The sequence below is a fragment of the Microtus oregoni genome, unplaced genomic scaffold, assembly GCF_018167655.1.
Source record: "Microtus oregoni isolate MIOR12 unplaced genomic scaffold, Mior012 000000F_ref0000247, whole genome shotgun sequence".
Lineage (NCBI taxonomy): Eukaryota > Metazoa > Chordata > Mammalia > Rodentia > Cricetidae > Microtus > Microtus oregoni.
Window position 1 is genome coordinate 41,688,147 of NW_024543059.1, and position 25,407 is coordinate 41,713,553.

At 46.0% G+C, this 25,407-nt stretch overlaps 2 protein-coding genes across 6 annotated transcripts in view; one reads left to right on the forward strand and one right to left on the reverse strand.

Moving 5' to 3' along the window:
- Positions 1 to 1,836: 1,836 nt before the first annotated feature.
- Spty2d1os (SPTY2D1 opposite strand) lies at positions 1,837 to 20,798 on the reverse strand. Of its 3 annotated transcripts, none has more exons than XR_005974051.1 (4): positions 20,030 to 20,798; positions 5,753 to 5,857; positions 3,416 to 3,453; positions 1,837 to 2,353 (listed from the first exon to the last, which is right to left on the reverse strand). XR_005974051.1 is itself a non-coding variant. In XM_041648890.1 (4 exons), the coding sequence occupies exons 1-2, from the start codon at positions 6,343 to 6,345 to the stop codon at positions 5,759 to 5,761; spliced, it is 168 nt and encodes a 55-aa protein (XP_041504824.1). In that variant the 3' UTR covers positions 1,837 to 2,353; positions 3,416 to 3,453; positions 5,753 to 5,758. The 3 variants fall into 3 exon arrangements, 1 of the variants encoding a protein (XP_041504824.1); XR_005974052.1 differs by lacking the exon at positions 20,030 to 20,798 and adding an exon at positions 8,180 to 8,211; XM_041648890.1 differs by lacking the exon at positions 20,030 to 20,798 and adding an exon at positions 6,277 to 6,345.
- A 107-nt stretch (positions 20,799 to 20,905) lies between these two features.
- Positions 20,906 to 25,407, forward strand: part of Uevld (UEV and lactate/malate dehyrogenase domains) — a 36,869-nt gene continuing 32,367 nt past the window's right edge. For all 3 annotated transcript variants that reach the window (XM_041650841.1, XM_041650850.1, XM_041650860.1), the window contains exons 1-3: positions 20,906 to 20,987; positions 24,490 to 24,574; positions 25,137 to 25,202. In XM_041650841.1, coding sequence (XP_041506775.1) covers positions 20,946 to 20,987; positions 24,490 to 24,574; positions 25,137 to 25,202 — 193 coding nt within the window. In that variant the 5' untranslated portion in view covers positions 20,906 to 20,945. The remainder of the gene's footprint in view (positions 20,988 to 24,489; positions 24,575 to 25,136; positions 25,203 to 25,407) is intronic.

The window sequence follows — 25,407 nt, forward strand, 5'->3', positions numbered from 1 at the left end:
AGAGAACACTGTTTCAAGAAAAAACAACAAGCATGACAAGTGAGAACTGAAGAGGTTGCTCAGTGGTTAGAGCAGTGAGCTCTAGTCTTGTGGCTCAGGGTTTTGAAGGTTTATTGAAAAGGAAGAGAAACAGCAGAGCTGGTTTGTGATTTTTCTCTTGTCAGAATTATCAGGTTCAAATCCCCTATAACAAACGAGCCTGAGGAGCTGGAGAAATGGCTCAGTGGTTGGAGTACTCAGGGTACAGCCATGAGATGGGAGTGACATGTAGCACACACAACGAAGTAAGCACCCCACACCCACTTGTAAGCCCAGCTCCAAGAGTGGCAGAGACAGGATTACTAGGACTTCCAGCCTTGCCGGGAAGGAATAGGCAGAGTGATGAAGGATACCCGATGCCTTCTGACGTCCCTCAGTACATGCGCTCACAGAGACATACGTGGATGGATGGATGGGCGCCCTTAGTGCCGCACATGAGGCGAGTACCGAGACTGGGTGAGGTCGTGGAAGAACAGGAAATATAATAGTGTCTAGTCCCAAATTCCTCAGTACTGCATCTGCATTTTTGATTCATTTTCCTTTCCATAGGAAAGATAATCTTACAGTCCGGGGCTGGAGAGATGGCTCAGTGGTTAAGAGCATTGCCTGCTCTTCCAAAGGTCCTGAGTTCAATTCCCAGCAACCACATGGTGGCTCACAACCATCTGTAAAGAAGTCTGGCGCCCTCTTCTGGCCTTCAGGCATACACACAGAATATTGTATACATAATAAATAAATATTTAAAAAAAAAATCTTACAGTCCGGGGGGGGGGGGGGGAGGGGGGGCGCGCGGGATGGATTGATGTGTAAAGTGCTTGTCACACAAATGAGTCTGCGGTCAGAGTTGCGGGTCCCCCATAAAAGGGAGGCATGGTGGCTTACATCTGGAACTCCAGCACTCAGCAGCGCAGAGATGGGTGGATTCCTGTGGCTCGCTGGCCAGCCAGTCTAATCAAAGTGGCAAATTCCAGGTTCAGTGGGAGACTCTCAAAAAATAAGCTGGAGGCTGTTAGAAGACACCAGGCGCTGACCTTTGGTTTCCACGTGGGTACGCACACACACACACAGAGACAGTAACTCTTAACAAATGGTAGGAATAACAATGTGTTTTCTGTGTGAACGACAGGAATGCTTTGCTGGGTATGCCTGTTCTCTTGCACAGTGGAACCATCAGTCACCGAAATGTTCTTCCCCTCCCCACCACCACCTCCCCGATCTCATTTTTAGAGGGTAAGATACTGACGCTCAGACTCATTTATTAACTGCTGATTTTGTGCTTAGGCTCCTAGCCCTGAATTTAAATTTACTGCATCCATGTTGAGAGCTGCACCTAGGTTTTGTTTATACATATGTTGTCTGAAGAGGTGGTTTGGGTTAAGAGCACAAACTACCCAAGAGCTCTTGGGGAGGACCTGAGCCCATTCCCTGCACCTGCATTGGCAGCTCACCATCACCTATAACTAACTCCAGGGGGAAACTGAGGCCTCTGTTGCATTCCAATGCAGACCTACACATACACCTACTTATAATTAAAAATAATTTTAAAAGCCGGGCGATGGTGGCGCACGCCTTTAATCCCAGCACTCGGGAGGCAGAGGCAGGCGGATCTATGTGAGTTCGAGACCAGCCTGGTCTGCAGAGCGAGTTCCAAGACAGGCTCCAAAGCCACAGAGAAACCCTGTCTTGAAAAACCAAAAAAAAAAAAAAAAATCTTTTAAAAGGATCATTGGATAACTTCAGGTGAGGGAGACCATTGCCTTGGCACACAACACATAGGTGTTCCTGGAAGAAGCCTGCATCTACATCCCTACTATGTCCAGGTCTGTGCTGGCAAGATACCTGAGCCTCTTAATTTCTCTTCGGTCACTTCAAGTGAGGCCAAGACCCAGCTTCAGCAGGTCTGGGTGAGGGTTGAATACCACCTTAGCATCTCCCCTTGTATTTAAATGAACCCCGTGGGATAATTTTTACTTTTGGACTCAGGATTTGGGATATAGTATTTGGGAAGTGGGTCTAAAAATCATTACTTATGATTACCCAAGAGGGGACAATTTAAACGAGGTGTCTCAGCCTTAGAGGCTTTGACAAATAGGGCCTGACCATCACCCACTCACTCCCATCTACCAACTCACTCTCTGTCTCTGTTAGGAGAATATTGTGTTTGTTCATCTTAAGACGCATGGTAACTACACAGAATCTGACAAAATAATGTGCGATTACTTTATGTGAAACCTACAACAGGAACTGGGCAGTTGGGTGTTCTTCACAGCTGCATGACTTCACCAGGGTCATCTTTGTTTACTTCCAAGGGGGTCTGGGAGGGAAAGAAAACGCATATGTCAGAAGACTAGCATTGCTAGGCTAAGCTGTCAGGCTGAGGCAGGTGCCTCATCCTGTTACCCAAAGCATTTTATGCTTGCCACCAAAGTGCTCGGCACTGCGGGAACTGGCAGAGGGCAGAGATGTCTGCCACCAGAACCCCACCTGGGCTTGGTGGGCTGATGTAGGAAGTAATATTGAAGACTAAACATTTTTTTTTAAATGATGCTGCCCTTTTTTTTTTTTTTTTTTTAAAGATTTATTTATTTATTATATATACAACATTCCTTCCATGTATGCTTGCATGCCAGAAGAGGGCACCAGATCTCATTATAGATGGCTGTGAGCCACCATGTGGTTGCTGGGAATTGAACTCAGGACCTCTGGAAGAGCAGTCAGTGCTCTTAACCTCTGAGCCATCTCTCCAGCCCTGCCCTTTTTTTGAAGATTTTATTTATTAAGTATATAGTGATCTGCCAGAAGAGGCACCAGATCCCACTATAGATGGCCATGAACCACCCAATGTGGTTGCTGGGAATTGAACTCAGGACCTCTGGAAGAGCAGCCAGTGTTCTTAACCTGTGAGCCATCTCTCCAGCCCCAAAGACATTTTTAAACATTTTGTCTGCATCGGCAGAGATTAGCTTTGAACCCTAGTCTTCTAAAAAATAAAGTATGTGTACGAACACACCTGAGAAACTGAGGTGTAGTTCACATGGTAGGTGCCCAGCGTGCAGGAGGCCCTGGCTCTCACCCACAGCACTACGTAATCTCAGCAGTCGGGAGGTGGAGGTGGAGAACCAAGGCAATCTTGGCTCTATTGCTAGCTCCAAACCATCCTTGGCTGAGTGAGACATCTGCCCTTTAGAAGTACATTCTAGGAAGCCGGAAAGCTCCCCGTTCTAAGCAGAGTGGCTAACAGTAGAAGCAGGCACATTATAGGAACTTTTTCTCAAATACTAAAGAGAATGTTTCTAAAGTTGTTAGGACCAGATTTGCATGCTTTCCGAGTTAATGCTAGGGACTCTGACAGTAAAGAAGTCAAATGTACACTTACCCCTCCTGGGGGATATTTATATCCCTTCCACATCGTTCCTGCAATGAGAACCATCCATAAAACAACGATCATTGTGGGCCTTCTTGGCTGCTGCGGGCGGGGAGCGGTTACTGGAAGGCCTGGTTCTATTCGCAGGATCCTGGGACTCTGTCTGGCTTCATTCCAGACCAGATGGTGTCTGGCCCAGCATGGCAGTTCCTGACTGGTGAACTTTGTGGCCTAGACTAAACTAAAATGGCCATTTTGGGAGGTAAAGCTCGGGCACCAATTATGACATCAGTCCCTGTGTCACTGGGCCTCCAGGATGAGAGCATCAATAGGTTGGCCAGGACAGAGGCACTTTGGGTTGAAAGAAACCTCAAAAGGGAGCTTTCTCTCACCTCTGTTTAGAACCTTAATAGGCCATTACATAACATATGCATTAGCTTAAACGAATCAAAGGCAGAAAAAGACTTCTGTGACACATAAAAACCACCTGGACTTATTAGGGGAATTAATAAACTAGGAGGACAACAGCTTTATTTATAAGGCTATAATTAAGCCACTTAAAGAAGTCTCATATTTTGTAAGATGGCAATCCAACCCTCATCCAGCTAAACCTCTTAATACCTCTCTGGGAAAGGAACAGAAGAATGATATTGGCTGCTTACTGTGCTCTTTCCCAAGCACAAAATAATTCCGGTGGCTTCGAGTCACATTCTGTGGCAGCGGCTTGGCTGAACAAGTGTCACTTCTCACACACCCAATGGGATAGCTTTGAGCCAGTAGGTTGAGGGAGAACAGAAGGCCAGCTTTCTCATTTCCTGCTCTTACTATACCTGGGGCCAGGGCTACCATCCCTTGCCTTCTGGAGTAGTTTCCCTACAAATCCTTCTGCTCTACCAAAGTCTACCAAATTAAGACTACCAAGAAAAGCCACGTGGTGGTGGCACCTGCCTGTAATCCCACACTCACTAGGCAGAGGCAGGTCTGGTCTACAAAGTCAGTTCCAGGACAACCAGGGCTACAGAGAAGCTGTCTTGACAAACAAACAAAAAGACTACCAAGAGTAAACTTCCTCCAACAATGCTAACTGCTCTGAAATGGGTGAACTGGCAGAAGTCCAGGAGAGGGCCTGCAGGAAGGAGTGTGAGATGTTTGGAGGTCCGGCTTGCACCCCCACAATGAGCTGGTTGTGTGTTGTGTATACCCAAGGTATAAATGCTTGCTAATAGGTTCTCATTTCACTTCGTTAAATCTGTAGTTTACTGATTTTCAAGGTTTGCACTAGACACCTTACGTGGATTCCCAAATGAGATATTCACAAAAATAGAAAAAGGCCGAAATAGTTCCCATTGTACCAGTGAATGAACTGATGTTCAGAGGATTTAAACCTCTCCAGTTCATGCAGTAAGTTGCAAAGTTGGGTCTTGATCTCAGGTTCCTGTTACTTCTAGCTTCCCAGCTCTCTAGAAGGGGCATTAGAAATACTCATCTGGAAATGGTCCAGGCAAGGATTCCTGACAGCCGTGCGACACAGTCAGTGGAAAGCATGAGCCTTTTTATTAACGGCCATACCAAGAGTGGGCGTATGCCTCCAAAATGTCTCAGTGCCCAAGCTCAGGTGTGCAGTGTTTTGTTTTGTTGGTTTTTTTGAGACAGGGTTTCTCTGCAGCTTTGGAGCCTGTCCTGGAACTAGCTCTTGTAGACCAGGCTGGTCTCAAACTCACAGAGATCCACCTGCCTCTGCCTCCTGAGTGCTGGGATTAAAGGCATGCTCCACCACCGCCTGGCGTGTGCAGTGTTTTTAAAGATAAAAGCCACGAGCCGGGCGGTGGTGGAGCACACCTTTAATCCCAGCACTCAGGAGGCAGAGGCAGGGGGATCTCTGTGTTCGAGTGTGAGGTCAGCCTGGTTTACGTAGTGGGCTCCTAGGGGTCCATAGCGAGTCCTTGTCTCAAAAAAGGAGAGGAAAAAAAGGATCTATTTAGGAAGAGAAGGGAGATGAGGGAGGAAAACGAGAGCAGAGAGGAGGGGTAATATGATCAAAGTCGGCTATACACATGGATATACAGACCCTTTTACTATAGCATATGAGTATGTAGGAGAAAATATATAATTAACATGGGCTAATATAATATAGTGTTTGTGAAATAATGGACTAATACGTGGAATTTGCTCAGAAGGAACCCTGGGAGGCATGGTTATTTACAGGCAGCTGGTTCTCAGCCTGCTTTCCCCAGCAGTACCCCCCAGTCCTCCCCCCCAATACACATCTAAAGCCATCCCCTCCACAATTGGCCTGTGTCTGGGAAGGGTGTTGGAGCATTCTACGGACAGGGACCCAGCCCAACAGACCTGATCTCACAGCAGCAGCAGCAGCTCATCCTCCAAAGCTTGGCTTCTTCGCCGTGCCTTGGTCTCCCAAACAGGCAACCCCTCTTTCCACTTTAGAGTCGGAGGCTGAGTCAGAAAGAAAATTAGAGGTAGACACGGCCCCGCTCATTAACCCCGTGGGAAGTCAGTGTTTCTGTGTGGTGAACGAAGGAGCCCGTTAGGGAATGCCTCATCCCATTGTCCCTAATAGAAACTCCTCATCTGCTTGGCTTGAAACTCTGAAGTTAGGCACTGTGACCAGCAGAACTGTAAAAAAAAAAAGCTGTTTTAAAAAAAAAAATGCCATAATGCCTGGATATGAATGATACTATCAAAGCAGGTATTAAACCCTCCAAATTGGGATGCCCCAATGGGATGAGATGTTCCTGTCACATCCTGACTTCCAGTTGGTAAAAACCTCAACGACTTTCCCTGTTTGGTCAGAAATCCCAGACAGGAGCATAAAGCTGAGTCCGAAGTAGCTGGGATGAAAGGCTGGTGCTTACCATCACCTCTGGAAATGTCCCCATGTAGGATGCAAGCCCAACAAAAAGAATCCAGCCCAGCACGATCATCACCAAAAGAAAAATAATTTCTGAGCTACAATCACACGGTGAGAGACTGTTCGCCAAGATCTTGGCAAAGGCGCGAACTCATGAAACCTTCAGTTGATAGACGTGTCGCACGCTAGTTCCATTCCTTGATTCCAAAGGATCTGAGACTCTCTCAGGTAGGAGTCTGGGAAGGCATTGTGACATCATCGGTCATGTGGCTTGGGCTTGACTGCTAGCGATACTTCCCCCAGACAGTACCTCAGCCCTGTGAGCTCTTCATGTACTTCCCTGTACAACACTGCCACAAGGTAGGCACCATCCCTATAACCCTATTTCACTAATGAGAAAAATCAAAGTTCAGAAAGCCCAGATGCCTTACACTAGGGGGTACCAAGGCACACACTAACGTGAGAACAGGTTTGAAAGGGCGTGTCACAACAACAGCTGATAATGAAAAAAACTGGGGTCTAGGGAACGTGACACATCTATTTTATTTTACTTTATTTTGAGACAGGGTCTCATGTATTCCAGGCTGGCCTCAAACTTGCTATGTAGCCGACACTGTCCTTGGACCCCTAACCCATTTCTTCCATCTACTTCTATTTTGCGCTTACAGGACCTCTCTTCCTATCTTTAAGATGGGGTCCCTTTAAGAGGAGGGATATTCCCTCAAATCACTTGGTACTTACATTCTTCACCCATGGTCTGTTCTCCACTGGTCCTCTTTTTTGGTTATCAAAAGCCAGAGGAATCCCTGGCCTTTTCTCAAAAAAAGCCTCCAGTTGACACACCCGTTCTCTTCCCAACTGTCCTATGGTCGATTTCCTTTTATGATCAAACTTCCTAGATGGGTGGCCCACACTCACATCCCTCCTTTACAGCCTACACCTTTCCCATGTGTCTCCTTCTGATCTAGCCCCTAGTTTGGAATGTAGATGCTCACTCAGACACCGTCGAAGACCTCACTTTTGGCAAGCAGAGCAACACATTTTGTTATGTCTGACCGCCAGGCACCCGTGTTCTTCTACGTACACGCAACTCCATATGTATAGACGGTCTTCTTGTGTCGTTCTGCTAAAGATGACCGTACTTCACGCGTGAATGAGAAACTTGCTCCTCCCCGCAAACGATACACCCAAGTCATTCAAATGAGTCTTGCAAACCATGCGTGGTGTATGCAGTCCCAGCACTAGGGAGGTTAAGGCAGGACGGTGGCTGAGTTTAAACCAGCATGGTTACTGAAAGACCCCCACTCACTAAGCAGCAGTAATGCCATTTTGCAAGGCTTAAACTTTGAAGCAACGCAAGTAATTAGAGCAGGGAAGTTCGACTTGAAAGCAAGGGCGAGAAGCCAGGCGAGATATCTGCGGTCAGCCGGTCAGCCACCTGGCCCCAAGCGATAAGGAACCCGCAGCTGGCCTGCTCTAATGAGAACATCCCGGTTGCTTAGGGAAACAGGATGCCTATAGTCAGTATACGTGCCCAATTTAGAATATCAGTAATTCACAGAAGAGACAACTCCCCCTATGAAAGATCCCAGCTTATCTGCTGTAACGTCATTTCACAAAGCTTTTGACGTACGACTATAAGTGCAGAGTAAGGTCAGGGTCCCTGGCTGCAAAACAGGATCTTTATATCCATAGATTAGGACAGGACATCAATTAACAGGATGTCTGTTCCCATACATCTGTGCTGGGAAAGGAAAAACCCCCTGTGCCCCTGGCCCCATTCCAACTGACCACTAACGATGCATTTGCTTCTGTAATCTGCTTCTGCTGCCCTCTTTCCTATAAAAAGACCTTCCCCCAGTCTGCAGGCGCGCTTGTCTTCCGAGAGACTAAGCCGCCCCAGGTACCTGTGTATTAAATAAAGCCTCTTGCTATTTGCATCCGAAGAGTGACTCGCTGCTCCTTGGGAGGGTCTCCTCAGCCTGAAAGACTGCCCAGCACTGGGGTCTTTCATTTGGAGGTTCCACCGAGATCTGGAGACCCCTGCCCAGGGATCACCGACCCACCACCGGGAGGTAAGCTGGCCAGCGATTGTTTTCCGTGAATGTCTGTGCTTCGGTGTTTCTGTGTTTGCGCTTGCGACTGACTCTGTACTAGTTGGCTGACTAGATCTGTATCGGGCGGACCGCGGAGGAGCCGACGGGCTCTCACTCCCGACCGCAGCCCTGGGAGACGTCTCAGAGGCATCTGGGGGCCGGATGTGGTGCCTGGCCCATCGGTAACTCTGTGAATCCTTACCGAATAGGATTGTTCGGGGCACCCCCACAGTCCTAAGGGTACGTGATTCTTCTGGGAGACGAGGAATCCGGATCCTCAGAGTCTCCGTCTGAAATTTTGCTTTCGGCATTATGCCGAAACCGCGCCAGCGCATCTGTATTGTCTGTGTATTTTTGTGCTTAATATGTTCTTTGTTTTGTATATCTGTTTGTACTCGAGTCTAAATCTGGTACCATGGGGCAGTAAATAACCATCTCTTGGACCCTAACTCTAGGAAAATCCAAAAGAAATGCAGACAGTCTGCCCTTCCTTTACTTCTCTAGGCTCTGCTGCTGAACTGCCCTGCTTGCTGTCGCGAGGGGGGAGGGAACAGGACTGTGATCTCCTGAGGCACAGCCTGGAGCCAGGCCTAGGCGGGGCAACTGGCTCCAGCTCTGAGCAAACCTCTCAGCAGGACGCAGGGCGGGGCATGGCAGCAACCCTGGCCCGAGCCAGAGAAGGGGGCAGCCGTGGCCCCCCTGAAATCCCTGTGCTGAAAATGACGTCCTCCCTTGCTGACCTGAAGTCCACCAGCACCGCACGGGAGGACTGGGGGAGGAGGGCTGCCTTAGACAGTCCAAGGTGTTCCCTCCCCCTACAGCCAATGCAAAGGCCTTCCCAGCTGCTACTGGCAGTGTGAGGGCTAAGAGGAACTGAGTGGACCAATCCTGACCTCACAAGTTCCCTGGAGGGAATGCCTCCTGGGGCCTCTGGAATCCCATTCAGAGAAAAGCTGCTAGATTGCTGTGAGTATAGAGATGGGATGTGGGAAGCTTGTGCTATACAACTAGGAGCTCACTGTGGACAGAGCTGAGGCTGAAGCCAGGTCCTGGGAGGATCCCCAGTGGGGTTCCCTGTGGAGAAGGCTTGTTTTCCTTAGAAAATAAGGTGCTAGAGACTGAATGGCAGCCCGCATCTGCAAATGCCATGTAAAACCTTGTACTAAAGATCTGTGGCCCTTGCCCAGGGGAAATAGCTGGTGCTAGCGCCAGGGTCACAGAACTAAGCCTGGGAACCTGCAGTAGGCTATTTCTCTGGGGTCGGATACCCTATTAAAAAGCAAAGGTCCCCTAAAGAACCTGGACCCTTCCATTTTGGCAGTAGGGCAAGAGACTGCAAGTAAATTTCCCTGTGGCTGTTGATAAATGATAAGTGTGGATTCAGGAGTAGTAGCTAATGGAATAAGCTGACATCAAAAGGGCCTACCAGCCCTAATAACATCTGTCTTCTGGGGATGCTCTATACCAGTCATCATGTGCTGCATCCAGGTAAAAGCCTCTGGTTTAAAAATCGGGAAAATTAAATTAAGTCACTTTAAAATAATATGCTTGTGATAAAAAAAAAAAAAACTACTATGCAGTGTGTCTAGAAGAAAAGTAAATTCCCAGTTCTGTTTAGATGGATGCAGGACTACACTGTCTTCAAGAACTATTGCTGTAGAAGGCCTGGCACAGGGCCGGGGCCATATGAACAGCCCAGCTGAGCTTCTAAGCCAGCCCATGTTTAGATCTGAATTTAACACTTGTCTGCTCACAATGCTTGTGATAAGGTGGGGGCCCTGAGTTGCCCCACAAGACAAAGATCTGCTAAAGCCTCTCACCCCACTACAATGGCAAAGGGGGTGTTACTAAATGATGAGGTTGAGTTAAAATGGTCCTTTTGACTCTTTATAATGTTTATGGCTATTAAAAAAAAAAAACATGGCGAAGATTCTCATTTATTATTAATATAAAAAAGGTGCATTTTGAGTTGTTTTCAGATTCTGTCAATGATAATATAAAGGATGTCGCTAAGTTTTTAAGGTAATATGTTATCTAATTTTGAAAGTCCACCATGCTAATGTTCAAAGTAGCTGTAAGCATAAATTGTCAAATGATATTTTTAATCTTGGTCAGTTTTACAAGAATAAGATAAAATCTCAAAATTGTTTAATTTGCACTTCCCTGATGATTAAGGATGTTGTATTTAAACAAATTTTAAATATCTTTCAGTCACTTCAAGTTCATTTGTTGAGAATTTACAGTTTTGGTCTGTGACGTAATTGTACTAATGAGGATTAAGTTCCTAAGTTCCTTATATGTCTCATGATACCTCCCCATTCTACAGGTTGATATTACGTTCTGTTGATTATATCCTTTGCTAAAATAAATTTTAAACTTTTTTCCTTCTATAAAAGGTTCAATATTGTTGGTTTTATGTTAAGGTCTTTAATTTGTTTGGATTTCAGTTTTGTGCATAGAGAAAAATATGGATCTATCTTCATTCTTCTAAAGGGAGAAACTGACAGTCAAAATGCTGGGCTCATGGCAAATCTCAGGCGGGGGCTGCAAGGCACCCCACTAATTCGGCCGAGATAAGAGAGGTTCTCCAGGGGCCAGTTAAAATCTGTGTTCCTTAAATGATTAATGAAAGTTTACAGGCATTTTACCCAACCTCTGAAGGTCAGCAGACAGCAGTAGCCACAAAAAAAAAAGAGAGAGAGAGAAAGAGAAAAAAAAAAAAGAAAGAGAAAAAGAGAGAGAGAGAGAAAGAGAAAGAGAAAAAGAGAGAGAGAGAGAAAGAGAGAGAGAGAAAGAGAAAAAAAAAAGAGAGAGAGAGAGAGAGAGAGAGAGAGGCGGGAAGCAAAAGAAAGATAGGACTCAGACAGATTAGGAGCCTGGGCAACAGAAGATCAAAGACAGATAAAGAGGGACACTGGAACTGAGTAAAGAATACAAACTGGACACCTTACGAACTATAAATTTGGGAAAAAGATAAATAAATGACTCGTTCCTCCCTGGTCACTTCTGAATGTATGACCAAAGCCTTTTGTTGACCAAACGAGGGACTTTTGCTTTCGCTGCTGTTTTCAGTTCTGCAGGAGACACAGGCTGCTTGTCTGCCTCCGTCTCTACCACGCCCTCCTCACCAGGACGACCACCTCTCCCTGCCTTCACCGCTGAAGAAATCCTCATCTCCTAGCAACTGCCTTGATGCTGTGCTTGCTCTAAAGCCTGCATGAGCCCTGACTGCTCACTCTACAGTCTTGCTCCCCTCACCCATGTCAGACTGCGATACAGCAGTCACCGTGCTACCACAGGTGCCCTCCTGTGCCAGACTACTGCTCCTGTGCTGGGCTGACGTCGATGGACTATGGATCCTACCAGCATCTGCCTAAAGGACAGGCGAATGGCAAAATGGCAGGCTAAGCTGTGCCAGGCAGAGCCGAAAATGAGGGTGAAGCTTGCCAGGGGTACAAGGCTGGCGGTCCGAGCTAAGCAGGTACAGAAGACCGAAGGTAAGCGGAAGGCGGGGGCAACATTGGTGGACAGGAAGCAAATGATCTGGGCCAGTAGCCTCCCTTCAGGGATGGTGGCCCGACCAGAACGCTGAACTTGTGGCTTTGATACAAGCTCTACAGATGGCAGAGGGAACGTCTATACTAACAGCAGGTATGCTTTTGCCCTCACCTATATATATATATATATAAAGCAATATACAGACAAAAAGGACTGTTGACATCTGCGGAAATTTTGAGCCTCCAGGAGGCCACGCATTTGCCAAAGAAGATAGCCATCATACATTGACCAAGATTGAGACACCCAATGTAATGGCTAAAAAGATCAAAAAAAAAAAAAATCATCCTAAGGTTTGGGATGGCCAAGATAATCATGTCCCATAATAGGCCTGCCTTTGTTGCCCAGGCAAGTTAGGGTGTGGCCAAGACATTGGGGATCAATTGGAACTTAAGCTTACCAACCTCAAAGCTCAGGTCAGATAGATAGGATAAGTAAGATTCTAAAAAAACAAATTGATATAATTGGCCCTGGAGACCAGCAAAAATGACTGGACAGATCTCCCTCCCTCCTGTCCTGTTCTGGGTTCAAAACACCCCGGCATCGTTGCCACTAGCTCTGTTGCCTGGCTAGTTAGCTGCTGCTCATGTATCTGCTGATAATGGTTGACCTTGATGATGGAATCCTGAGCTCAAGGCTTGCACAGGGCAGGCACATCTGCTGTAAGATGGGCTTACATCACCTTTAAGGCTCTTCTTTCCTAAAGTCAGAAACCCACAGGGCTCTGCTCATTTTTAATGTCTTTTAAAGCATAATATCAGACAGCAGAAGCAAAAGACAATTCTGTTCTGTTCCTCCTTTGTGTGTCTGGGACCTATTGACAGGAATTATTTAGTACAGTTTGAGACTTTTCCAGATCAGACCGTTTTGTGCAGATAACTGCAGAGAGAAGCAAACACACCTAAAGCCTCCTTACCTCTTGACAGGTTTTGTTTTTCTACAGGAAAATCTTGTTTTAATCTATGGGGTTATAAAATAATATGACTTTCAAAAGGTAAACAGATGTAATTTAATATATAATAAAATAGATATCAATGGGATGTTAAAACTTTTTGATGCTGTACTTACAAATGTGAAGCCTGGGTAAGGTCAGTCTCAAAAAGATATTTATGTCCTCATTGGCTGTCCTCTGGCTTTAGGGCTTTCTGTTTTATTTTAAACATTTGTCATCCTGTATTGCATTTTCTCTCATTGTTTGTTAAAGTTCTCACAATGGACACAACCCTGTACATTTGGATAAAGCTGATGCTACGGGATGCAATGGAAACTCGTAAATGCCATGTGGTGCCAGCTGGACCGAAACTGACTTCTCCGGCACATTCTCTGGAGCTGAGGAACAACACTCCCGGTGTCTACAGCAAAAGAGATTTGTCTTCATAATACTAAACTTGCCTCTTAGGAGAAGGCATCCATGTGTTTCTTAGGGCTGAGTTAAGCTCTTTGTAGTCAATAGACTATTATTGCCACAATGTTGGGTGCTATTCTCGGGTCTACAGTGGTTCACAATGTCTACCATGTAGTTACTTTCAAGCCTCATTCAGATAGTTTTGCTAAGAGCTATTCTGCAAACCCTAGAGATGTTCTACTATCTTCTCAACAAGGATATTTTAAAGGATGGTTTAATAAATCACCATGGTTAAAAGCCTTAATTTCCATTATAGCTGGGCCCCTACTTATTTTACTTCTTATCTTTACAATCGGCCCTTACATTTTAAATCGCCTGGTGCAATTTATAAAAGACAGACTTTCAGTTATCCAAACCATGGTACTCTCCCAGCAATATCAGATATTAAAGCAGAATGACGTAGAGGTCTTTGAACACATAAATTTATGATTAAATCCAAAAAAAAAAAAAAGGGGGGAATGAAAGACCCCCACTCACTAAGCAGCAGTAATGCCATTTTGCAAGGCTTAAACTTTGAAGCAACGCAAGTAATTAGAGCAGGGAAGTTCGACTTGAAAGCAAGGGCGAGAAGCCAGGCGAGATATCTGCGGTCAGCCGGTCAGCCACCTGGCCCCAAGCGATAAGGAACCCGCAGCTGGCCTGCTCTAATGAGAACATCCCGGTTGCTTAGGGAAACAGGATGCCTATAGTCAGTATACGTGCCCAATTTAGAATATCAGTAATTCACAGAAGAGACAACTCCCCCTATGAAAGATCCCAGCTTATCTGCTGTAACGTCATTTCACAAAGCTTTTGACGTACGACTATAAGTGCAGAGTAAGGTCAGGGTCCCTGGCTGCAAAACAGGATCTTTATATCCATAGATTAGGACAGGACATCAATTAACAGGATGTCTGTTCCCATACATCTGTGCTGGGAAAGGAAAAACCCCCTGTGCCCCTGGCCCCATTCCAACTGACCACTAACGATGCATTTGCTTCTGTAATCTGCTTCTGCTGCCCTCTTTCCTATAAAAAGACCTTCCCCCAGTCTGCAGGCGCGCTTGTCTTCCGAGAGACTAAGCCGCCCCAGGTACCTGTGTATTAAATAAAGCCTCTTGCTATTTGCATCCGAAGAGTGACTCGCTGCTCCTTGGGAGGGTCTCCTCAGCCTGAAAGACTGCCCAGCACTGGGGTCTTTCAGTTACTTAGTAAATTTCCTTCCAGTCAGAGCTCCTTAACAAGACCATCTCAAAATAAACAACAATACCTACACTTTTTTCTTTTTAAACACAAGTTCTGTGTATCTCTGGCTGCCCTGAAACTCACAGAGATCCATCTGCCTCTGCCTTCTGAGTTCTGGGATTAAAGGCGTGCATCACCATGTCTAGCTTTCTTCTTTTTGTTTTTCTTTTGTTTTGCTTTTTGAGACAGGGTTTCTCTGCGTGCCCTGGCTGTCCTGGAACTTAGAGATCTGCCTGCCTCTGCCTCCTGAGTGCTGGGATTAAAGGCATATACCACCTCCACCTGGCTGTTTTCTTTCATTTTTCTTAATGTGAAGTCTTACTGAAGTATAATCTACATATGATAAAACTTATTCTTTCTTTTTAGTGCAGAGGAGAAACCTGCTACTGAGTGAATGACTGGAAGCATCACTCCAGCCCCTGGCCTGGGAGTTGTGTTGGTCCAGACTCCAGCTCCCCAGCCTGGCAAGCACTGACCCCCTCACCAGGGAGGGTCAGGACCACTTCCGCAAGCTATTTAGGCTCACGGGAAGAGGGGAGGAATACATGGTTTCCGGGATTTGTGGGAGCTCCTCTCCCCGCCATGCTGTCTCCGTCCACCTTTGAGTGCCACATTTATTAAACACGGGCATTTTAATTTGGCCTAATCTGGGTTGTTTTTTTTTTTTTTTTTTTTTTGGTTTTTCGAGACAGGGTTTCTCTGTAGCTTTGGAGCCTGTCCTGGAACTCACAGAGATCCGCCTGCCTCTGCTCCCCAAGTGCTGGGATTAAAGGCGTGTGCCACCACCGCCTGGCCTTGGCCTAATCTGGTTTAACTGGCGTTATTTGCGTAGGGAGAGTGGCTTTTCTTAAGATTAAAGCAAACACTGAGTTTTGAAAAATACATCAACAGTCTTGTGCCTACCATTATCAAAAAGGAAATGTTTCTGAGCACCTCTAAGAACTGTGCACCCAGTCACCGGGTTCTCGAGACCACATGTGCATTCTTATATTTTCTAACTTTTATATTCTATTTAATGTGCATGGCTTTTTGTCTACATGTCTGTCTGTACACCACTTGAGTGCCTGGGGTCTACAAAGGCTGGCAGAAAACTCTGCGGCCCCGTAACTGCATTTACAGACAGTTGTGACCACCATGTTGGTGCTAGAAATTGAACTTTTTTGTTTGATTGGTTTTTATTTTTGTATGTATGTATATATGTATTTCTTTATTTTGATATAGGGTTTCTTTGTACAGCCTTGGCTGTCCAGGAACTCACTCTATAGACCAGGCTGGCCTCAAACTCATAGAGATGCACCTGCCTCTGCTCCCCAAGTGCTGGGGTTATCTGCGTGTGCCAACACCTTTATTATTATATCTTTCATCTTCTCCAGATAATTTTTATGTTTTATTTTTCTTTATGTTATGTGTGTGTGTGTGTGTGTGTGTTGCGAATATTTCAGCCTGGGAGTGTGGGTTTACACGGATCTGAGAAATGAAAACTCAGACACGCATGCATCGAGAATGAATTTAGCCTTTGTAACTGCAGGGGGTTCAGTCTCAGTGAACTGAAGCACCTTCCCTTCTCCTCAGCATCTTTTTTTTTCTATATTTACACTTAGCTAGTCGATTCTCATATCTCAAAATAAACTAACAGAAGCTTCCAACAATACAAGGCCAGGTGCAAACACCTGATTCATGAGGTACCAAGGTTTTCCAGTTCCCTCTAAACCAAGTTTTGCATAGGCTTTGTGTCCATGGGAAACTCTCAGTCAAGATTCATAGGGGCAACAAGAGGTATTTGTAACAACACAAAGGAAGGCTGAGGGGCTGTGTCAGGTGTAACCCAGCGGGGTTTCCTGGCTAGTGCAGGTTGCTTGCTATCTCTCTGGCGCCAGACCAGCGGGACATTATACCACATGTGTGGGTGTTTTGCCTGTTTGTATGTCTGTGCACCCTTGCAGGCAGTGCCTGTGGAGGCCAGGTAAGGACATGTGATCCGAGGAACTTGAGTGACAGATGGTTGTGAGCGCTGGAAATCCAGAGGTAGTCCTCCCACTGAGTTCCCAGGGCTCTAATACTCATCTGTTTCCACCTCCCCGGGACTGGCATGATAAGATCAAGTCGGCAAGCCTGGCTGTTTAAAGTGGGTTCGAGGGAATAAAGCCAGGTTCTTAGTGCTTGTGCAGCAAGCACTTAGCTGACTGGACTCTCCGCAGCCTCCACTCTTGAGTGCTTTTATTTCTGTCAGACAGGCCCCTTTGCCCCCCGAAAACCCGGTCTCACTGTGTATCTGTGGCTGACCTGGAACTCACAGAGATCCACCTGCCTCTGCCTCCTGAATGTAGGGATTAAAGGTGTGCACCACTATGTCCACCTTGTAAAATAGACTTAAAATCATGTCAGATTTCTGGGGCTGGAGAGACAACTCAGCAAGTTAAAGAGCACTGGCTGCTCTTTCAGAAAGAAGACCTGGTTGATTCCTAACATTCACTGTAACTCCAGTTCCAGGCGCTCTGACGCCCTCTGCCTTCCCAGGGCACTTGTACACTCCCACAGGTACACACATAAAAGTGAAGACATCCTTTTTGTTTTCTTTGTATTGGTATGGGTGTTTTGCCTGCATGTATGTCTACACACCATGTTCATTCATTCCTGGTGCCCACGGAGGCCGAAGACAGCATTGGATCTCCGTGGGGCTGGAGTTAACAGACTGCTGTGAGCCTCCGCGTGGGTGCTGGGAAGTGAATCCAGGTCCTTTGGAAGAACAGCCAGTGTTTCTTACCACTTAGCCATCTCTTCAACCCAAATAAATAAATATTTAAAAAAAAAGCTCAAGCTGGGCGGTGGTGGCGCACGCCTTTAATCCCAGCACTCGGGAGGCAGAGGCAGGCGGATCTCTGTGAGTTCGATGCCAGCCTGGTCTACAAGAGCTAGTTCCAGGACAGGACCAAAAGCTACGGAGAAACCCTGTCTCGAAAAATCCAAAAAAAAAAAAAAGCTCAGATACATCCCTCTTTTCTTCATAACCTTCTTCCAGTGGCTTTTCTTTCTTACTAATGGACTGAGAAAGAAGACAGCAATCCCTGACATATGACATATATGCATCTTGACACAAACACACACACACACACACACACACACACACACACACACACACAGCTGCTTATTATATAGCTAAACTCAGTATTGACAGAATTTGCCCCTGGCTCTGAGCTAGATCAGTTCATTCTTCTGTTGGACAGAGACATCCCATAGAATACTAACACTGCAGAGATGAAAGCAATGAAATACCAAACAACCTCCTCTCTGCTAAACCACACTACCTCTGCTGCTTTGCCAGTCACAACCTTCTCGTCACCCAAGTGTGCCATCTTACAAGATCTTCACTGGTAAATTAGTCACGGAAACGACTCTGCTCCCGATACCACACATCCAGAATGAGCCTCTTTCCCTTACAGCTTCCACCAAGTGTCCAAATCCCATAACAGAATTGAACGCTTCAAATACCATCTCCCTGAGCTGTACCAATGTCCCTCACAAACCTGCTCCCTCACTGTAAGGAGCAATAAACCTAGTTTCTTAAATACAGCTATGTTCCAGCTTCTGGTTGCTAAGTCTCCTCAAGCCAGAATCCTGAAAATTATCTTTAGAAAGTCCCATAGCACAGTGACCGATTTGACCACCAAGGTTGGCTGAAACAGGCTGCCTGGCAGCTGGGAGCAGAGATCAGCAACAGAGCTAGGCACCTGATTTCTGTCCCCAGCATCCAAAACAAACCGCTTTCTCAGACTGTCCCTAGAGTTTCTGGTCAACTAAGTCTATATTGCTCATGTTCAATAAACTGATTTTAGTCATTTCTCAATGTATAAATATTTCAAGACACCATACAGTAAGGATATACACTTTTGTGTCAACAAATGAGTTCTCCCAAGTTCCCCTATTTGTTTTTTAAATAAATATTTGTTTTTATTTTATGTGTATGAGTGTTTCAGCTGCTTGTATGTGCACCATGCGAATGCCTGGTGTCTGAGGAGGCCAGAAGAGGACATCAGACCCCTGGAGCTGGAGATAGAGGTAGTTATGAGCTGCCTTGTGCGGGCTGAGAATAGAATCTTACTCCCTGTAAGAGCAGCAAGCTGCAGCAAACAGCTACACCATCTCTCCACTCCACCTGCACTGTTTAAATTATACATATATGTGTGTGTGTTGTATGATGTTTTATTCTTTTGGCTTTTGTTTTTTTGTTTTTCAAGACAGGGTTTCTCTGTAGCTTTGGAGCCTGACCTGGAACTAGCTCTTGTAGACTAGCCTGGCCTCGAACTCACAGAGATCCATCTGCCTCTGCCTCCTGAGTGCTGGGATTAAAGGCATGTGACACCACCACCCAGCTTTCTTTTGGCTTTTTTGAAGGATCTGCTACCCAGCTCCCAAATAAATGACACACACAGAAGTTTGTTCTTTGTTACGAATGCGTGGCTTTAGCTTGGCTTGTTTCTTGCCAGCTTTTCTTAACTTTCTTAAATTATTCTGACTACCTTTTGCCTCTGGGCTTTTATCTTTATCTATTTCTGTATACCTTTCTTTCCTTCTTAGTCTGTGACTGGCTGGGTGGCTGACTTGATATCCTCCCCTTTCCTTCTCTGCTCCTCCTTCTCTCTCTTTCCCAGATTTTGCCTTGAATTTATACTTTCTGCCTGCCAGCCCTGCCTACCCTTACTCCCGCCTCACTTTTGGCCATCCATCTCTTTATTAGAACCATCAGGTGTTCTAGACAGGCACAGTAACACAACTTCACAGAGTTAAACAAATGCAGCGTAAACAATAGTCACACACCTGAGAATAATATTCCCCAACATATATGTGTCTGCGCTCTTGAGTGCAGGTGCCCTGGGAGGCCAGAGGTGTCCCACAGGCCTGGAGCCAGAGTTACAATTGACATAACTTGCCCAGCCATCTCTCCAGCCTCAGGAATTTGCATTTCCAGCAAGTTACTGTGAGTGCACTATACCAGAAACAAAGATGGATTTTGCTAGCTATGAAGCCAGAGGAACCTCAGCCCGAGGACTCTCCCTCGGGTACAGCAGGGATCCTGACCCCTGCTGCACAAAGACTTTCAGGAAAAGTTAGAACGAAAAAGGCAGTTTATTTGGCAAAAATACAAAACACAACATGTTATGTTTAAGGAAGGTGGTCTATAAGACTAATTCTTAAACATGGTGGTATGCTTATTTCCTCACGGGATTCTTCTACGGTAAGTGATATTATAAGGGGATTTATGAGGTGTAATGTGTAGGCATGGATCAAAAGAATGAAAGCCATTTTGCAATGCATAGGTTTCACAAGGTTGATGTGTTCTGATTGACTGTAAGCATAGCTTACTAGCCATTTTAATAATCCTGTGATGCTTTCAGGAAAGAGAATTTCATTTTTGGTCAGTCATGTCAAAATTATTACTTTTTTAAATTTATTTTTACTTTACGTGTATGAGGGTTTTACCTGCAGGTGCCAGTGGGGGCCAGAAGAAGGCAACCGGAGCAGTAGACAGTTGGCATGTGGGTGCTGAGATCGAATTCATGTCCTCTGGAGGTGCACCAAGGGCTCCTGTCGAAAATTTTTTTTTGATTTTTCGAGACAGGGTTTCTCCGTAACTTTTGGTTCCTGTCCTGGAACTAGCTCTTGTAGACCAGGCTGGCCTTGAACTTACAGAGATCCGCCTGCCTCTGCCTCCCGAGTGCTGGGATTAAAGGCGTGTGCCACCACCGCCCGGCTTCGAAATTCTTTTTTTTTTTTTTTTTTTTAAGAAATTCTTGACTCTTCGTAGAAATTAACCAAATCCAGATAAATGAGGGGACTTTTTCCCTTACCCACGTCGTCTTGGCCTTTTCGGTCTTTTTTATCATCGGCCTCACTAGCTCAGTTATCTGAAGAGACTCCACTAGATTTCTCATCTACCCCTAACTACTCCAAAACTTTGATTTTGAACATCCAAATCCAGCTACAGTTTTTGGTTTTGATCGTCCGTCCCCTCCGGGCCCCACCGCTCGCATTCTGGGCTGAAATCAAGTCTTCCCGGAATTTGCTTGCACCTGTTTGCTCATGGGTTCTTCCTAGCTAAGTTTCCCTCAGGAAGCCAAGGTGTTTTTCCGCCTGGCAGGGCGCTGCGGTCCCCGGAGCTCCGGATTGTTTTCCATCTCCGGCTTTTGGTTTGGGCTCAAAACCCGCCGAGTCGCCCGGCTGGAAGGAGAGCTCGGGATTCCGGTCAACGCCCGGCTCTGAGCACCGCCCAGGCGTGCGTCCTGCGGGAATCGGCCAACTGGAAGGGGCGGGGACTGTCCTCTGCGGACTTTTGGGCCTCGGCGGCTTCCGTCCGCAGCAGGTTCGGGAGTAGCTGAGGACCGCGATTCTGCCGGCCATGGAGTTCGACTGTGAGGCCGTGAGGCGGCTGCTGGGCAAGGTGCAGGCGGGCGGGCGGCGGGCCGGGCGGGTCCCAGCGTCCTCGTCACATCACGCTGCCCCAGCTCACACCCTCCCTCGACGCCCTCCAACTCCCACCCATATCCTTTCCCCCCCCCCAAAATCGTTGTGTTGCTTTGACACATCGACTTATGCTGTTGCCCAGGCTGGCTGGGAAGTTGCAGCAGTCCCCCTGCCTCAGTCTTCGGGTGTGGGGTCAGAGGCTGGCGGCCCCTCGTCTCCCTTGAATGAGTCACTCCCTGCAGGTGACTGCTTGGGAAAGTCCCGATTATCACACTGTGGGAGCGATCGATTCTGCGCAGTGCTTCCTTCTGGACAGTCACTGACTGTGCTCTTGTTTCTGTGTTGCGCTCACCTAGGCTGTGGCCACAGCGTAGGCGCCCACGAGGAGAGATCGCCTCAGACAGCTTGACTGTAGAAAGGTGGAGGGCGGCCGGGCGGTGGTGGCGCACGCCTTTAATCCCAGCACTCGGGAGGCAGAGGCAGGCGGATCTCTGTGAGTTCGAGACCAGCCTGGTCTACAAGAGCTAGTTCCGGGACAGGCTCCAAAACCACAGAGAAACCCTGTCTCGAAAAACCAAAAAAAAAAAAAAAAAAAAAGAAAAGAAAAGAAAGAAAGGTGGAGGGCTCCCCCACCGTCAGGTCTCACCTGCATCCCAGAGGCCTGATGCTCGGCATTCCTGATTCCTGCCCACGGGCAGCCAGAGCCCTCTCGCTCAGAAGTTAGTTGGTCCTGAAGGTTCAGATTTCCGTTGAAACCAGATTTCTGGTTTTCTTGGATGTGGGGGTGTCTCTCTTTGTTGGGACACACTTTACATCTGTTAGAGTTTTCAAGCCTGGCGGTGGTGGCGCACGCCTTTAATTTCTGGAGACATAGGCAGGCAGATCTCTGTGAGTTCGAGGCCAGCCTGGTCTACAGGTCAGGCTCCAAAGCTACAGAGAAACTCTGTCTCAGAAAAAAACAAAACAAAAACCAAAAACCAAAAAACTTTGGTTCCCTAGTTACAATACTCTATTCCCTGATAAATCACCTTAAAACATAAATTTAAGGTGAATGTTATTAATTTTTACATGTAGCCAATGAGTTTGTGTGTGTGTGTGTTAGTGGGGATTGAACCTAAAGCCTTGTGCATACTAGGAAGGCACTCTATCACTATATTCTTAGCTACAACATTCCTTTTTTTACTTTTTATTTATTTTTTGTTTTGTTTTTTCGGGACAGGGTTTCTCTGTAGCTTTGGAGCCTGTCCTGAAACTAACCAGGCTGGCTTCGAACTCACAGAGTTCCTTTTTTTTTTTCCTTTTAAGTTTTCTTTATTATGTATAGATACACCAGAAGAGGACACCAGATCTCATTACAGATGGTTGTGAGCCACCATGTGGATGCTGGGAATTGAACTCAGGACCTCTGGAAGAGAAGCCAATGCTCTTCTTAACCTCTGAGCCATCTCTCCAGCTCCTCATTCCTTTTTTAAAAAGGTTTATTTTTATATTTACGTATGTGTATGTGTGTGCTTGTATATATACTACTTTCTGTATGGGTGCTTGTAGGAGGCCAAAGAGGGTATCAGGACCCCTGAACATGAAGTTTAGGAGGTTTGGGCTATTTAATGTGGGTGCTGGGAACTGAAGCCCAGGCCTTACGGAAGAAGTATTGTCAAATACTCTTAATCATCTCGCCAGCCTGTATACCTGTTTGTTTTGGGTTTTGACAGGGTTTCATCATGTAACCCAGGCTATCCTGGAACTCTTTATGTAAACTAAGCTGGCTCAAACTCACCATGATCTTCCTGCTCTGCCTCCCAAGTGCTGGGATCAAAGGCATTTTCCAACGCACCTGACTTGAGCATCTCTGTTTTCCCATGTAGCGGTATCTTCCCTATAGCAGTGCAGGCAGGTATGGGAAGTTTTGATTGCCCTGTATCCTCTCCAGCACTTACTATTGTCTCATTATGACTATGGCTTGTATCTTGATGATGTGGTGATCCCACCAACCTTTTTTGTTCACTTTCAAGATTATTTTAACTGTTCTAAGATAGCTGTTCCATGTTAGTTGAGGCTTGGAATTGAGATATGTGTGTGTGTTTCAGACAGAAACTAGGCCTCCTAGAGATGATAAGCAAATGTTTTATCATTCAGCTACATCTCCAGCCCAGTTTTCAGACTTTTGTTTAAAAACTCGGTTGGCTGGGCAGTGGTGGTGCACGTCTTTAATCCCAGCACTCGGGGAGGCAGAGGCAGGAGGATCTCTGTGAGTTTGAAGCCATCCTGGTCTACAAAGTGAGTTCCAGGATAACCAGAGCTGTTAGATGTAGAAACCCTGTCTCAAAACAAAACACACACACACACACACACACAACAAAACAAGCAGACAAAAAGCTCAGCTGAAGTTTCACTCAGGGATTTTGCTGAAGCTTTTGGGAAATATTACTATCTTGATGTTTTAGATCCACAAACACAGGGTATTTTCCCATTTAAAACAACTTTCCATTTTATTTCTTCCCAGTGTTATGTTTTCAACATCACTTTTGTACCTTTCTGAAGCTTTTCCCATGTATCTTTATTCTATTTCTAGTATGTTGATAGATTTCCTTCCTTTCATGTAATCCTCATTGCAAGTCTAGGGAGTGGGTATTATTTCTCTTTGCAGGGAAGAAAATGAGTTGAAAGAAGTTACACGATGTTGTCTGCAGGGTCACAAAGAAAGGCAGTGAGGGCAGTTCATCTACTTGTAGCAAACTCTTGTTGGTATTTCGTTTCCCCTTGAAACCCAGGATACAGGACTAGAGGTGGGAGGGAAAGTCAAGATGTCTCTGGTGACGGAGGCATTCAGAAGAGAGTTGGGGACGGACAGCTTGGTTAGACCCTGCCATAAGCGTGGCAGCCTTGACTTTGGTCCTGAATGGCGGCAGGAAGGAACCAACTCCTGCGAGTTGTCCTCTGCCCTCCACATGTCCACCCACACATATAGAACTACATTAAATCAATACATTAAAATGCAATTACACCTTTTTTTGTTAAAGTAGATGTTCAGTAGTGATGAGCGGTGCATCCCATAGGCTTCCGGGGTATTTGGAGACATATAGACTTAACTAATCAAGGCGTAGGTCTTGGGTTAAGCTTGGGGTTTACTACTTTACTTGGTGTCTGACTTAGCAAATTTCGTGGATTCTCTAGATTTTATTTTATAAAATAGAGCAGTTGTAAACTCTGCTTACTCCATAGCACCATGGTTTAAAAGAGCAGATTGGAAAGACTTGGTGGTGGACACCTACATTCCTAACCTTTGGGTGGCTGAGACAGGCAGATGGCCAGCTTGAGGCCAGCCTGAACTCTTAAGAGAGAGCCTGTCTCAGATTAATAATGAGCCAAATACTGGCGACCCCCACAGTGGTAAAGCCCTGCCCCGGGCCTGGCATCCAACAGGCGTTAGTCTTGTTCACACTTTTATTTTCATTCCTTGCTTGCTCCTCTCATTTCAGTACAAGTTCAGGGATCTGACGGTAGAAGAGCTGAAGAAAGTGAACATGTTTTTCCCGCACTTCAGATATTCCATGGACACCTACGGTACGGGTAGCATCCTCTAGTCCTTGCTGCATTATTTGGATTACTGATTATTTGGTCTGAAGAGCTTCCAAATTATGTTTCTTTTCTTTTTTAATCTCAAAACTTGCCATGTAGCCAGGGATAGCCTTGAACTTCTGATCCCCAGCCTCCATCTCCTGAGTGTTGGGATCACGGGCAGGCACCTTCGCTCTGTTTTCTTTGGTGATGGAGGTTGAAGCCAGGTCTTCATGATTACTACCCAAATATTCTACCAGATGAGCTATACTCCAGCACTTGAAGCAGGATCAGTATGTACCCCTGGCTAAGCTGACTTTGAGCCCATGGCAGTTCCATGTCTACCTCTCAAGTGCTGGGGTTACAAGTGTAGGACACCATGCCTGGCAAGGAACATGCCTCTTAAGAGGGGAAGGTGGGCTTTGAACTTGGATTTCAGTGTCCAAGTTTTATGTTTTTACACCTCTTTCTTACTTCTTTATTTATTTTTGCATAATTTATATGTGCAGTCACACACATTGATTGCTGTTCTCTCTTCTCACTGACATTTTGAAACTTTTTCTTCTAGTTTTCAAAGATACTTCCCAAAAAGACCTGCTGAACTTCACTGGTACTATTCCTGTGATGTATCAGGGTAAGTCCAGAAGCTGAGAGAATGTGGGACTTCTCAGCTCAATTCCTTAGTGCACACCACTGTTTTGACGTACTCCTGAGGTTTGTCTGGTCAGGACCTTAGCAGATCTGGCGGGATCCTGTATGTGTCAAAGAAGGCCTAGATCGATGTTAGTTCTGTTTAAGATATACTTGTTGAATACTGTCCACTAGGCTGGTGGGGTCTG

Coding starts and splice junctions, on each gene's coding strand:
- Spty2d1os (XM_041648890.1), bottom strand. CDS start 6,345: ATGATCGTGCTGGGCTGGATTCTTTTTGTTGGGCTTGCATCCTACATG. Junction 5,858..6,276: donor GGACATTTCCAGAGGTGATG/GTAAGCACCAGC, acceptor TTTCTGACTCAG/CCTCCGACTCTAAAGTGGAA.